The sequence below is a fragment of the Podarcis melisellensis genome (assembly GCF_964234715.1).
Source record: "Podarcis melisellensis genome assembly, chromosome: 6".
Taxonomy (NCBI): Eukaryota; Metazoa; Chordata; class Lepidosauria; order Squamata; family Lacertidae; genus Podarcis; species Podarcis melisellensis.
Genome location: NC_138538.1, coordinates 58874668 through 58890822, shown reverse-complemented (window position 1 = coordinate 58890822; position 16155 = coordinate 58874668). Strand labels below are relative to the sequence as shown.

Sequence of the window (16155 nt, the reverse complement as noted above, 5' to 3'; positions counted from 1 at the left end):
AAAACCTAAAGTGTCTGTGCTTATAAAGACGTTTTGTAGCAACAGTGAGCATTACAATGGTACCTTGGGTTACAGACGCTTCAGGTTACAGACACTTCAGGTTACAGACTCCGCTAACCCAGAAATAGTATCTCGGGTTAAGAACTTTGCTTCAGGATGAGAACAGAAATCATGCAGTGGCATGATTCAGGTTAAGAACAGTTTCAGGTTAAGAACGGACCTCCAGAACGAATTAAGTTCTTAACCTGAGGTACCACTGTACTTTTAAGTAAAGGTGCTTAGGATTGCAATGTGTTTTTTTGCTACTTGGTTGGTCAGCATCTTGTTGTTACATATGAGTCCAAGTCCAAGAGGGCCTTGTCTCAAAACCAGGAAAGATTAAAATACATTTTTTTAAAAAACTCTAAGCTAAGCTCAAATAAAACAAAATATACTTGGAACTGATGTGCCTCCATTACGCCTTGCAGAATACTGAGCAAACAGCTGGCACAGGGCTGTCATTGTTAAATAACAATAATGGCAGGATGACCTCCAACCCCTACTGAACCCTTACATGTTAAAAAAAATGCAGTAAATGGATATCTGTAGCATTTTCCAATGATTTTATAGCCTGCTCAGTCCATAACTATAAATGGTAAGTAATAAATTGTGTGTGTGCGTTTTTTTTTAAATCCTTAACTATTAAATGGTAAGTAATAAATTCAAAAATCTGCCTGCGTTAAAAACAAACAAACCCAAACACCCCAGAAATAACAAGCAGATATGTCAGACTGACCTCCAACTGCCAATACCAAAAACGTAATTTCAATGATACATTTTTTATGAGAGTTGCACATTTTACCATCTACTTTGAAGACTTTCAATAGTCTCCACTGGTTTGCTTTACCATATTCCCGAGACTTTGGCTTGCCCCATGTGAGTAGGCAGCACCAAATATCACACAGTTGCTTTTCAGGCATAATGCTAGTCAATGGCTTTGTACAGTGTTTACAAGCAGCAACTCTCAAGGCACGAGTGCTCCCCTCTCACCTCGGGCACAGTGACGAAATGGAAACTGGAAGCTTCCACTTGCACATTTAAACTCACCATGTACAAACTCAGGGAAACTCTGTTTAAACTTAGTTTAATAAAGCCAGGTTCAAACCACAGGTTGTGATCCCGACTTGCTCACTAACCACAATTCAAACTAACCCAAGTTCTTCAGAGTTTGAGTGTGATGATAAACTTTGATTAGCATAGAAGTAGAGCTGGTAAAAAAATTCTAAGTTTACCTTTGAAACTTGAAGTTGTCCCTTCACTGCAAAAAAACAAACAAAAACAAAACAGGGAGTGGCCATTTTGGCTGGTGGGAACCCAGCCTACTCTTTGCCAATTGGCACTAGAGGTTTGTGTTTTCCTTTAAAAAACTACAACTACTTTTTAATGCCAGCGCCTCTGAGGACAGTGGGCTGTACTCCTTCACCTTTCCTCATGTGTCCCTTCTAATGCTTAAATTGGTGCCTTAAACTGAAGCAGAAGCAGTCTGTCAGAGCCCACCACCACTGCCCTCTGAAATGGCAGCATTAAGTTTTGTATATGTGTGTTTATTTGTGTTCGTGTGTAGTACCATAAAATGTAATGATAAACTTAACTTTAAAACAGAGTAAAATGAAGTTGGTCCTTCCATTGGCTATTCGTTTATATATTACAATGTATGAAATCCAAACCTAATGACTCCCTTCATTTCTTGGCTGTGTTCTTCACATTAACTCCAGAGTGCCTGGTGAGTAAATGCGGGGCTTCTCCCCTCTCCTTCTTGGCAACAAAAGACAGAAATGGGAACCTCAAATCGCTCCTTAACCTTAAGGGCCTCTGCCTAACCTGAAACGGCAAAGTGAACCAGGGCTACATAATTCAGGAGGAAACACCCTGTCTTCAGTTTATTCTTTGCAGACTGGGCTGGTGCTTTGGATACAGCCCTATTTTACAATGGAAGCAGATGCTTCTGTTTGCCACATAACTGAGTCAGAGCAGTGAGGAGCACATGACCCCAAAGCTTGTGCAGGTACCACTAAACCATAGCTTACTATTACAGCTGAATCGGGCTATAGGAAAAGGTAGAAATCTGGCTGTGAATGTGCCATGTGGGGGTTATGTGCAGGTTTGCAGCATGCAAGAATGGCAGTGTAGGGTTAGTCCTTCCCTCCCTGGTTTCCATCTCCTGAAAACTGACCACACACATACAATAATTAAGCTTAGAGAAAAGGTCCCTTTCACATAAATGGGACTAATTGCCATGTACATTTCACAGCATGCAGGGAAAGCAGGGTTAGCCCCTCTCCAACTATCCCCGTGGCAATTATGTGTAGAGGGGGGGAGGGAAGGCCCAAGCTGAAGTGAATGCAATTAATTCTTCTTTATAGGCACTGATTACTGTTGCGCTGCACTTTATAGTCCGGGACAACTGTGACCCACTGTTACAGCCTGCAGCTATTGCTTAGACAAGTTTTTATCTATTAATTGCTATGGGTATAAAATGGCTACAAATCATGCAGTGCAACAACTAACAAAACACTACTGTACAGCACGTACCAATCTGGTAATACATCAAGTGCATGACAGCACCTAACATAGATGACATAACATTTTGATGGAAACGCTTTCAAGCTAGGAGATGTGTCGGCAGGTTTCTTTAAATTTCGCCCCTGATTCATTTGCTTAGGGGAGAAACCAGCATGACAGAATGTTGCCGAGCCTAACAAATTAGGGGTGACCTGCAAACTGCTTTTGCTCAAGAAGAACAGGGATAAAATATCTTTCTTTCTTCTCTGGTGGTGCTACCAGAGCACAGCCGTAAGTAAAGCAAAGCAAGTGCTCAGCAAGAGAGATGGGCAACAGATGTCAACCCGTATCGTATGTCAGGTAAACAGCAATGGCACATGAGGCTAATGATCTGAACCTGCTTGTGAGAACATCACGCTATCCTAAAGCCATGCTGAATCTGTAAATTGTAGGGACCTCCCATCATGCCTCCAGGTCAGTTGCTCCAGCAGACAAGGAATTGCTCATCCAATACCAGCACAAAGGAAAACCATATACCTAAAAAACCCCACAACCCCTTCTACAGAGCCCCATTAACACTGATGTGAGAGCTGAAATATATATGACTAAAACTGCAATGTTATATGAAAGGAAATGTCCATTTGCATACACACGTGGGGGAGCTGCAGATAAATCCCATCCGCTTGGTGCACGTATCACTATTACACTTACAGAACCAAAGCACACTTTTTCATGTGTGTACGAATGCACACGTGTGCTAAAAAAAATATTGAATCAGATGAATCTGCAATGGATGCACCAACACAAGTATTACAACCATATTGCAGAGAGGTCACTTTTAGAGCTCTGGTCATGTTATGAGTTTCTATTTTCTTGAAGAAACACCCTGAAAGAAATAACAGCTATATTAAGATACCCCTAGGGAAGAGGACGGATAATACCACTTCCTTGCCTTCTTTAAAGTTCCCTGTCAAGGCAATAGTTTTTGAGGAATTTAAGAAGAGTCTGCTAGCGGTGAATCCAAGCACTTTTGAGATTTTGATTCTTGATGAGCAGTTAGAGAAGCAGAGGTTCCTTTGATATCATGTCAAGATGCGAGCTACCAGAAGAATAAACCATTTTACAATAGGGACTAGGTAGAATACAGGAAACAAACTAGTATCATTGTCAGAAATGTTTCTCATCTTTATTATTAGAAAAGAGTTCTCCCTGGCAAATCTGTTGCCAGACAAACCAGAAAACAAAGAACTTGATATGGAAACCAACAGGTGCATCAAAATAGCTACCTGCAAAGGATGCACTAGCTCTACCTTGTGCCATTACAACGTCAGCTGGCCTCACTTAGGAAATCCTGAGTTTTGCGCTAAGTTATGAAAATGGTCCCTATATCCATACTGAGGCTCCTTTTTTGTGATGTGCGCATTCACTTTCCCCATTTGGTCCGTAGGTAAAAAGAATGGCTTCTGCTTCTGTGGGGAAGGGTATTGACCAAATTAGTAAAAAGAAACCCAGAGTATCTATCCAGAGCATTAAGGTAAAAAGAAAGCACTTGTTCTTATCCAAAATGTTCTTAGTTAACTCTGTTTTAAATTATAGCCTGACAATGCAAGTGTGAACTTAGCCCAGTTCTTGGCAAATAATGAAACAAGGTGATTAGGGCATCTTAACCTACTTCTGCCTGCCAACACGACTTTTCAGAACCTGATCTCTCTCGTCTTTGCCCAACAACAGCCCCATGATTAAAGAAATAGAAATTAAGATATGCCTTGACACTCTGGGAGACTTTCAGTAAGAGATGCATTAACAGCAAGCCAACAAAATGATTAATTAACTTTTCTTTTTCATTATGTTTACACAAGATGATTACAGCAACTAATTAGGAATTTATCCTGGTTTATATAAGAGTTTTTTAGTTGTTGTTTTTTATGAGAGAAGTCTTGGACTGATTCAATAGACCCAAGTCTATGGTTCTTCCAATGTGGTCTACTAAGCTATTAAAACATGGTGCCTACCTCTTCCTCCTCTTTAAAGGTATACAGTCAAACAAAAGAAAAGAGTAGAGGTGGCTACAGATCAGGAGAACTGCTTGGCACTCTGGAAAAGTAATGGCAGCCTTGGGTTCATGTATCCTCATGATAACAAGGCTGTTAAATTTACAGGAAAGTCTCAGTTTTGGAAGCGTTTCAACAAACAGCAGCTTGCTTGGTGAAGCTGAAAATTCAGTGCAGAAAGCCACCCACCGTGAGAGGGGTCCTTCCACTCACTCAGCTGTCAGGGGACGTTCCATATGCACAACCTGTTGTGCGAATAGAACTGCCTGATACTGAAGCACAAAGGCGCAATATCTACTTGTTTGCCTGAGCATCCAAACCTCTTTATAGCCTAGCCAAATTGCCATTGTCATTAAACATCTTTCCAGAGGGGAAAGCTATTATTAAAATTAACTCTTTTGAACTGCAGTTAATGACTTAATAGATAAGTTGTTGTTAAGAGGCGTGCCAAAAGTTCACAGCGAGGGGGGAAGGGAAGGTCTATCACTGCAGGACCGGTACTTCCACCAGCCTTTAGAAGGAACGCTACCAATCTGCAATCAGCTTGCTCAAACTCCATGCTCTCTTCCTCTAATTTTCTGTCTCAACAAGTTCAAGGATTCCAGTAAATTACTATCAGTACTCTTCTTCCCTGTACACAGCTCTCTAAATTCTAAGTAAGCAAAGGCCGCTTTAGGAAATCAAGATGAAAAGAAAGCTGGCCATTAGGTTGCATAAACGCAACTGAAGTGATTTAATGCACAGTAGAAAAATAAACAGCATGGTTTGTTTTTTTATAAAACAATAATAATCCTAACCCCAAATATATCAACTCTGTCCAAAAAAGTTAGTTACAGTGAAGAATAAAACTGGGCTATTGCCAAATAAGACAGGGTCTTGTTCTTTCCCCCGACATTGTCACTTGTATACTGTATATTAGAATTGTAGGACTGGATTGCTTTGCAAAAGCCGGAGCTGGCTCTTTGGCAGCTAAACTGAGGGTGGAGCTACAGGTTCATTTCCACACTTCCAGTGAACCTTGGAAGCACATCCACAGACCCCTGCTGCCTGTGGATAAGCAAAGGGCACAAGAATGGTGCTTGAATCTTTAGCCTCACCCACTGCTTTCCTCCTCCAACAAACACTCTCTCCCTGCTGCCCACCTCCAGCAAGGGATCCAGGTCTGTTTCTATCATGGACATGGACCTGGGACCTGAGCTGGAGGAAAGCAACTGCTTGCGGGGAGGAGCTGAAGGAAGAAAATGATGGACAAGGAAAGAGTTAAGAGAAAGGAAATTGTAGACCTCCAGAGCTGCTTAGCCAAGCAGCAGCAACAGATAAGTCTTGAAGAAACATAGTGGAGCTGAAGCATGCAATTCCATTCTGAAGAGTCCACTGAAATGTATACAATCATCCAGCTGTCGGGTAAAAGAAGCCACAGAGGAATGATCACCAATTCAGGCCATTTAATGCCCATTATCAGTCATCAGTTGTAGAGAAATGGGATTTTTTTGCTCATATTCCAGCTCACTCTCAGCCCACGTTCTCCACCTGAAAATATGAGCTATTGTCATCGAAACACTGGATAGGCTACTCTTATTTAAGAACCAACTGGGAAAAGGTTTTTGGGAATGTGGCTGCAAAGCGCTTTCTTCACCAAGTATTATATAAAACATAACTGCCAATCCTTGACATGCTGCGTGGAATAAAGTGTTCAGCTTCCAGGGTGTGTCAAGTATTTCTATTGAGCAACAAGACACCTGCTTTGTGCTATGCAGGTCACAATCTGTCTGTTTTATTGCATTTCTAGAAAATGAATGAGAAGGCATTACCATGAAGGGAAGGCTTGGAGAAATGAAAAGAATAATATACGGCCAAACATTTGCTCAGGAAGGATTTTCTTCTCTTCTCCGGAAACTAAGAGATAATCTGGAGATTAAGGAAGGAGAGATTTTGATCCCCCCACCCTCCCCGGGCGTTTTGCACGTGTGGGTGTGCATCAGTGAAGAGACACATCGTTTTCATTCCCCTTTGCTACAACATTGCTTGTGGCACAGATATGGTGGCAAGAGATAAGAAAAAGAAGGTTTCCCAAAGTCTTTGAAAAGCAGCCATATGGAGACCAGATGTCCAAGGTAGTTCTTCCTCGGCAAAATTACCCAACGGTGGAGTTTTAATGTTCTAGTTAAAGCCTGGGTTTTATATCCACATATAGAAATCTGCCTAATTAGATAGCATACTTTACTGTAACCATTTTTTTTAGAGCAGTGTGAAATTCAAGCGAGTGGGTGGGCAAATACCCTGGGGCCAGACTCACCAATTTTACAGCAAAAAGGGCCAATTCCATCTTAATTCACCCATTACCATCCTGTTATGCTGTTTCCCTTTGGAGGAGGACGAGTGGAATCGAGTAGAAATGGAAAGGGCATGATAGGCTGGCTGGTGTCCTGAACAGGAGCATTCCAGACCGTGACAGTTTGCTGCAGGTCCCAGTTGTAGTAAACTAATGTAATTGTTTGAGACCCATCTCCTTATTTAACCTAACCAGGCCAAGCTGGTTAATAGACCTATGGATGAAAGCGTTGGGCTTTGTGAGGAACAGAGCCTACAATTCCTCCCCACCCAGTCTAAATTATAATGTAGGCAAGGCCAAGCAGAAAAGTGCAGAGTTTAAGCTTTCACATCCAGACTTCCTCTGATTACATACCTGCAGAGAAGCAAAATCTTTAGAAGCACAGGCTCCGAGAATAGCAGCGCCCGTCAAAACAGACTCCACCTCGTGGGCCAGGACAACAGTCATGCCTAGACAAAAACAACACACATCTGTTAGAATGCTCAAAGTGGGGGCGGCGTGAAGACGATTAAAAGCAAAAAAAAACCAGCTGGAGGATTATTATCTGTATACCATCTGTTGACACGGTCGCCTGTGTGATTGCACTGGGACTTGGGTAGATCTATAAGGTACTTGGGACGCGGGTGGCACTGTGGTCTAAACCACAGAGCCTAGGACTTGCCGATCAGAAGGTCGGCAGTTTGAATCCCTGCGACAGGGTGAGCTCCCGTTGCTGGGACCCTGCTCCTGCCAACCTAGCAGTTCGAAAGCACATCAAAGTGCAAGTAGATAAATAGGCACCACTCCGGCGGGAAGGTAAAGCAGCGTTTCCATGCGCTGCTCTTTTTTGCCAGAAGCGGCTTAGTCATGCTGGCCACATGACCCGGAAGCTGTACGCCGGCTCCCTTGGCAAATAAAGAGAGATGAGCACCGCAACCCAGAGTCAGCCACGACTGGACCTAATGGTCAGGGGTCCTTTACCTTTATAAGGTACTTGGGGGCATTTTCTGTGGTTGTAGAGACATAAGTGTCCTTTCGGGTTTTAACTATGCACCATGCCAGTGTGTAGAAAAATGGGAGGATGAAATATGGAGGTTCTCGGTGGCAAAAATGTTTTGACACAGAAACTTGTTTAAACTTATCAGAGAGCTAAATTAAGAATTGAGTTTACAGCTGGCACGTTTGAAATGTACTTTGAAACTTGGCTGCTTGTGTTGCTACTCTGCAAGTGCCTTCACAATGAATGCATTCATCTTACCATCTGAACAATATGAATCTGAGGCTTTTAAGTGGTCTATGAAATTATCTATTGGTAGCCTGCATAATTGGCTAATGGGAGCTTACATTTAACAGTAATATATTCAGAATTTTCCTGGAAGAATAGGGGATTGATACAGGAATGTTAACTATTTTATCGGATAGATTTTAATGAGGGCAAGAGAACCCGGAGCATTCTAGTCAGATGAACTCTGACATCCCCCGTCAGTCACAGTTCCTACAAACAGGAAAAATTCCAAGGCCGCAGAAAGGCCTCTTTGTCCTCCATTGTACATGGCCATTAGATACAGTCAAAGAACCTTGGTTTAAAATTTAATCAGAATTATCTATTAATAGAGCTTTAATTTTAGACATCAGAAAGCAGCTCTCAATTCCAAGGCTATTTGAATTAGATAAGGAAAGGTGTGGACTTGATAAAATCTTGTTTGACTAATAGAAAGCACCACTGTGGCAATAGTCTGTTGCGTACATCCAGCCTAGGTCAAGACCTTGTGTCATTTGGTTCACCTTTTCTGCTTTTGTGAAATGTAATTACATAATGCTGATTTCCATCTTTCTTCCTGCATCAAGGTAGGAAGTCTGGTTTGATGTTCAAGTGATGCAAATCTCCCTGCTAAATAGCTAGAATCCAAGATTTAAACTTGATCTAAACCACATTGGCTCTTCTTAAGAAGGGGGCAATGGGGGAGGAGAGGGGGGGGGAAGAATCTGTATGGTTCATCGTTTTGTTTTTTCTCTCAAAGCTGTAGAACAAAGGAAAGATGTTTCCCACAGGTTAAAAACATATGATAACAGCATAATGGATGTTTAAAAGATAGCCCTGGATAAAGGCTGGGTTTATCCTAATTTGGGACATGTTCTTCTTACAAACACTTAACTTCCTATAAGTTTTTTTTGTCATGCAGGCCCAATAAAATACATCCCCTAAAGTAGGGCACATTGCATTTTATTAAGCAGTTTCTGCTGGTTGAAATGTGCAAAGTTTGAGTCTCAAAAAGTGCCGAAAACTTGCAAATCAATTAACATTGCCGTAAAATAAAGGCACCCCCTTACAAACCTACTGCCGCAGATTAGACGCACTCAAACCAATGGTGTTAACTGACAATTGATGAAACTTAACAGATTTATTTTCAACCTATATATATGAGCTTGCTGGATCATGCCAATGGCCCATCAGATCCAGCATCCTCTTCTTACAGTGGCCAACCAGAGGCTTGTGAGAAACCTGCAAGCAGGACAAGAACACAAGAGCAGTCTCCCCTCCCGTGGTTTCCAGCAACTGGTATTCAGAAGCATTACTGCCTTCAATTGTGAAGTCACAGCATAGCCATCATGGCTAGTAACTGTCCATAAACCTTATTCTCCATGAATTGGTCTAATCCAGGCTTCCTCAACCTCGGCCCACCAGATGTTTTGAGACTACAATTCCCATCATCCCTGACCACTGGTCCTGCTAGCTAGGGATCATGGGAGTTGTAGTCCCAAAACATCTGGAGGGCCGAGGTTGAGGAAGCCTGCTCTAATTAGCTAGGTTGATGGTCATCACTGATTCCTGTGGGAGTGAGTTTATCAATGTGCTCTGTGAAGTACTTTTCATGACCCACTTTCTGAATGTTCCCCCTCACTCACCTTTTCTTTAAACTAAAAGGTTCTAAATGTTGCAACCTTCCTTCATAGAGCAGTTGCTCAAGCCCTTGATAATTCTGGTTCTCCTTTTCAGAACCTCCAGAAACATCTCTTACACACAACCACTGCTCCTTGGCAACACCTATTCATATCAATGTGGGGTTATGTTGGAGAACATTCTGACGGGTTGGACTAAATATTTTCATACTGACTAAATATTTTCTGTGTAAATTATTCTAATGAGGCACAGATGGACAATGGTTTATAAAGTTATTAATAGGACTACAGCATTTTATTTATAAAACCTTCACAGCTGATCATACTAAAAGCCGGGACTGAAGAACATCAGGTCAGGTGGCCAAATGTGGCTCACCAAGCTCTATTATTATTATTATTATTGTTGTTGTTGTTGTTGTTGTTGTTATTAATTTCTATTCTGCCCTTCATGCGAAGATTACAGAGCGGTTTACAATAGAAAAACACAAAAATACACACCATAATAAAAAACAATACACCCCCAAGTTTAAAAAGCTAGAGATTGCTTAATTAGTCAAAGGCCTGGGAGAAAAGGAATGTTTTTGCCCAGTGCCGCCCTAAAGATATTTAACAAAGCCACCAGGCAAGCCTCCCTGGGGAGACTTTTCCACAAACTGGGAACCACAGTAGAAAAGGCCCGTTCTTGCGTTACCACCCTCCAGACTTCTCATAGAAGAGGCACACAAAGAAGGACCTCAGAAAATCATCTCATGGTCCGGGTCGGTTCATATGGAGAGAGGCAGCCCTTGAGGTATTGCGTTCCTGAGCCGTTTAAGGCTTTATAGATCAAAACCAGCACTTTGAATCAGGCCAGGAAACTAACTGGCAGCCAGTGCAGTTGGGCCAGGATTGGCGTGATGTGTTCAAACCATCTTGTACTGGTGGGCATCCTGGCTGCTAAATTCTGCACCTGCTGAAGTTTCTGAACCATGAGGCTGCCCCACATATAATGTGTTACAGTCATCTAACCTTCTTTTTCTGCTCGTTTTAATTTTCAGGCCGCATCCACCCTGCAAAGACCATACCCACCATTGGCCCTCCTTGCCCCCCAAATGTTTTTGCCTAGCTGGAAGGTGTCCAGAAACTCTGACAGTGTCTCTTGCTTGTCTGGACAGAGATGGCTGTGGGCGTCTGTATATAAACTAAGGTGCTGTAGACAGATAAAATTTGCTTTCATTGCTCCACCCACTTTAGCTCTGGCCCTGCCTACCAGTGGCATGTGGCCCCGGGAAGGCTGCCCTGAGGAGAATGCAGCCTTTGTACAGAACAGAGTTCCCCACCCGTGCTGTGGGCCTGTGTGTTCTCTTCCCCCTTAACAACGACAAGGTAGTAGATCCTGTTCCTTAACCATATCCTCAAAACTTACCAGTGATGTCTGCATGCATCTGCACAAAGAGAGGGTTCTTGCTCAGCCCACCACACATGAACAGAGTGTTGACATTGTGCCCTGCAGCTTGCATTGTTTCCACAATATGCCTTGTTCCCAGCTTGAGTGTGAAGAGAAAATAAAGAAACAATTAAGAAAAGAGGTTACAAGAAAAAAGCTACTTAAAGAGTTGGGTTGTTGGCTATTAGCATTGAAGAAGGGTAGAAAAACATGGAAAACACCTAGAAAAGATAATGGCTACAGTCAGATGTTGTGATTAACCATACTTTATTGTGACAAGAATGAGCTCAGGTGAGCCTTTGACTCACACTCTTCCCTTTCCTCCTCTGGTTCACATGCCGGGATGTGATCAAATGCTTTTGCATCTGATTTCAATTAAGCACAGTTTAGTGCTACAGCGCAAACCTAAACCATGGTTACATTTTATCTATTGTTTACTGAAGCAAGCTAGCTTCATAACCCCATTTTTTTCCTGCTGACTGATACAATAAACTGTGGTTAATCAATAATGGAAATGAACACCTCTGAACTCCACCTTATTATGGTGTTGGGAGAGTGCAGCATTCAGACCAGAGGTTCACATAGACTTGTGCACATCATGGTAAATGCTTTATCATGTTCTGAAAGCAGCCAATGAGAACAGAGTTCCAGTGACTCTGTATTAGTGAGCTTCCTGGTTTTTTCAGATTAAACGTCATATGCCCTAATCTTTCATGGTGAAATTCACAATGGAACAACCACATGCAGTACTTCTCCCATGACTGGCATCAGGCTTGGGACAAACACATACACGAGATTCTTTATGTGGCAAACAATTATTGATCCCCATAGCTCGTGATGGTGATGGCACACGTAGAAACAGCTACAGTGGTACCTCGGGTTAAGAACTGAATTCTTTCCGGAGGTGCGTTCTTAACCTGAAACTGTTCTTAACCTGAGGTACCACTTTAGCTAATGGGGCCTCCCACTGCCGCCGTGCGATTTCTGTTCTCATCCTGAAGCAAAGTTCTTAACCCGAGGTACTATTTCTGCGTTACCGAAGTCTGTAACCTGAAGCATCTGTAACGCAAGATACCACTGTATTTCAAAAAGGAAATTCAGGGAGGTTTCTACCCACTTCTCTTATTCCTGATAGCTAAACAGAACCTCCATATTCAAAGCCAAAATGCCACTGAAAACTAGGTGCTGGGGACAAACAAGAAGGGTATGTCCATTACTTATATGCCTTGTTCATGAGTTTCCTGGGACTTTATATATGTGTACCATTCAAGATAGAAGTTGGGCAGTGGTTTTTTTTTTGGGGGGGGGGTAGACAGGTGATTTTCAGTCTGATCCAGAGACATGCAAGTTACCCATTGAAGAAATAATTGATAGTACAGGGAAGATTGATTTCACTGAGTGCCCCCATCCAAGCAGGGAACTACTGAAAGCACCAGAAGCACAATAGCAGGCAAACAGTCTTCTGCCTTTTAGGAACCTTTTGATCAGAGCCATAACCACACATGGAACTGTGAGTTGCTGGGGCAATCTCTGCTTGGAAGCCCGCTCTACTGATAGATCATATGTCACTGGCTTTGGTATTTTTCTACTCTTTTAACAAAGAACATCCACTTGCTGTTCACAGAAATAGAACTGCAGAGAATCACCTTGGCACTTGCTCACCATCGTTTTTGTGACATTTAATATACATCTAAGGCTCACAAAATTCAAGATCAGACAAACAGTACTGAAAATACGCAAGTATTCAACAAAAGCCCATGCTGCCTTCTTTTTCATAACAGGAGTCTATGGATCTAGATATAAGGCAAATTAAGCCATGGAGGGGTCAACTAAGCGAATAAAAAGTGTTACTGTGACATCCCACGTGTAAAAATCAGGGAAATTACATTTCAAGATATAGTGGCGATGCCAACCAAATTCTGTTTTTTCTTCTTCCAGAATTCATTTAAGAATAGAACAAAATAAAATAAAATAGTACTGTATCCAAGAAAATTGTCCCTTTCACGTAGATACCACAAATCTGTTCTGGGGGTTCCCCTCAACCGTCCAGAGCATATGGGAGGGTGGAGAAAGAGGAGAGGGAGGGAAGTTCTGTTGCACAAGGGCAAGTCTTTGCATGTACGGCACAACTTCATTGGTAGCAACACTTAATATTTGGTCAGTTGTCCGGAGACATCCACTGCTGTATAAATGAACCAGGAATGCATGAGTTTCTCATGTCAACTATCGGTGTTATTTGACAAACACAGTTGTTGCATGAACACTGGTGTTACTCTGCTACTTTAATTTCTGAGTTTCAACTCAACATTTAGGATTGAAGAAAGCCAAAGCGTCAAAAGCAAAACTTCTGCTAAATCTACCCCTTGCCAGACCCAAACAGTAAGGAATTCCCTCAGCTTTTATGCCGAACCTCTTTTGAAGCGTGGCCAAAGTTTACGGGAAGCTTTACAATCGGCATAAAATGTTTCTTCAGACCCAGACTGGTTATTTAAGAAGGGGAAAGCAAGTTAAGCTTCAGCTGTTTATTATGGCAGGATTGTGTTTCAAGGGTATTTTGGTTTAAGATAGGTAGTTTTGGCAAACTGTAGCAACTATAAGCTCAGCTAATGAAATCCATAACATCTTTACTGACACTTAAGATGAGTGCTTTAAGCCAGAGGGCCACAATTTCGATTATGGAAAGAATAAGCTTTTTAATATATTTTTTTAATCTTGCCTTGAGAATACAAGTATAATTGCCCTTAACAGAAAGTTTCTCATGATCACCTCAATAATATCCTTTTCCTATCTCCACAACCCACATTTATTAACGTCTAGAGTATACCCCTGAATGTCAACATAGACAAAAATGACCACATATACATGTCACACCAAAGCCATGCCTGCCATGCCATGTTCCTCCTTTGACTTGCAAAGACATTTTTCACCAGCGGCATCTACCTCCCAGGCACCTGATGTCAGGTAAAGCCGTAGGTACGAAGCAGCAACTGAAAGCATTGTGACTGTTCTTCAATCATCTCTTTGCAAACATGGTTTCCAATTGGCACAGTTTAAATTTGGCACCAAATGCAAGCTGTGCTGCTTTAAGTCCAGGCCAGACCACTTGGGAGCCGACAGGAGTTCCCAAATGGGGCCATTCCCTGCCAAAACCAGTGGAGCTTGTCTCCAGCAATGATTTTAAATTTAGCACTGAATACAAACCCTACTAGAATTGATTCCAATTATGAGCTTGGGATTGGAACCCCCCAGTGCAGCCAATGCCAGCAAGGCTTACATTCAAAGCAAATTTAAACAGCACCAAATGCAATCCCTGCTGCCAAAGGACCATTCGAACTACAGTGGTACCTCGGGTTAAGAACTGAATTCTTTCCGGAGGTGCATTCTTAACCTGAAACTGTTCTTAACCTGAAGCACCACTTTAGCTAATGGGGCCTGCCACGCCGCCAACGCGATTTCTGTTCTCATCCTGAAGCAAAGTTCTTAACCCGAGGTACTATTTCTGGGTTGGCGGAATCTGTAACCTGACGCGTCTGTAACCCGAGGTACCACTGGACATGGCTTAGCACACACTCCTGCTTCGTCTCTTAGAACAGGTATTGCACAGAGCATTGTTTAAATTCGGCACCAACTGCAAGCCCCTCTGTTTTCCTAGCTTTCAGGTGGTTGACAGGTAGGCAGGTCCATGATGGGATGACCACTTTTGGATCTGGCACACCAGATCAAAATGATCCTCAAGCCTGCATGATTCCCTACTTCTGGGCTCAGCCAGTGTTTGTTTAGCAAACTACAAACTATGAATTGTTCCACTGAAGATCAAACAAATCATGTCATGTTTAATGATGACTACCTTGAAAAACTTCAGAGCATCCATTTCCCCCCTCCATTGGGTGGCACTGAGGTGGCAGCCCCACTGGCAATCACCTCAGAGAGCCAAATGAAAATGGCATCTTTCCAAAACTGATGTGCAAATCTCTCCTGTATCCAGAGAACTATAAGCAGTACAACCTTCTCATCCGACCAGATTTTTGCCCTTCTTCTGTGTCCATGGCATTTGACCACAGCTGAATGGTGCTATGGATTGGGTAACCTGTGATTCCTTCTCAGGCAAGGAGGGGGCTGTGTCAAAAGACATTTGTGGGCCATATCATTTGTGTCTCTACTGCTGACAGAAACATTTGTTAGCTTATGGGCTGAGCTGGGAAATGGAAAGTTTGGGAAGCAAGAAGTCAAAACTACCACTATGGGTCTGGCAAGTCTGCCTCAAAACAAAATAAGGCAGGGATGGAAACTGGATTTGGCCAGTAGGCCAGATCTGTAATTCCCCTCCTCTCCGCAGGTCAACTTTTGAGAAGTGGGCAGAAAAAGTTAAAAGGGGATCCCTGTAACCTTGGATCAGCTGACTGACAGTACAGCGAGCCCCTGTGAAGGCAAGTGCCCAGCACCAATCCAATTTGCCATCAATCCAGTTTGCTGTAACAGCCAATCAGCTGATCCACTGTTTTATAGGGAGTCTCCTTGAAAGCCAGCTCCCTGCACCATTGGGACTCCCTGAGCGGAACTGACAGGGAACCCCACTTCCAAATGAACAATTGGAATTATACTCCATATGGTTTGTATGTGTCCTTTGTTTGTAGCTGTGCCAGTACTTGCCGCTCGCCAGATATCACATAGGGCATCAAGTGTGGCACAGGTGGCTTTGGTTTGTGGGGAACGGTCTCGTGGGCCCATCCCAGGCCTAATTAGGCCTGCAGGCCAAACGTTCTCCAGTGCCAATGTATAAAAACTTCAGGTCAGCAAGGGCAGGGATTATGGTTTCTGGGTTTGTAAAAACAGAACTGAGAGTTCAGCGCACCATGTGGATTGTAAATCAGGTGTTTGCACAGGAGGTGCTAATTATGCTGTAGCCATGAATTGCAAATTGTAGG

At 42.7% G+C, this 16155-nt stretch overlaps 1 protein-coding gene across 1 annotated transcript in view; it reads right to left on the bottom strand.

Annotated features, from left to right (window-relative positions):
* The window catches only part of FGGY (FGGY carbohydrate kinase domain containing), a 134069-nt gene that overhangs the window by 25364 nt on the left and 92550 nt on the right, over positions 1-16155 (bottom strand). Inside the window, exons 13-14 of the mRNA XM_081915827.1 lie at positions 11210-11330; positions 7279-7373 (exon numbers count right to left, since the gene is read on the bottom strand). Coding sequence (XP_081771953.1) covers positions 7279-7373; positions 11210-11330 — 216 coding nt within the window. The remainder of the gene's footprint in view (positions 1-7278; positions 7374-11209; positions 11331-16155) is intronic.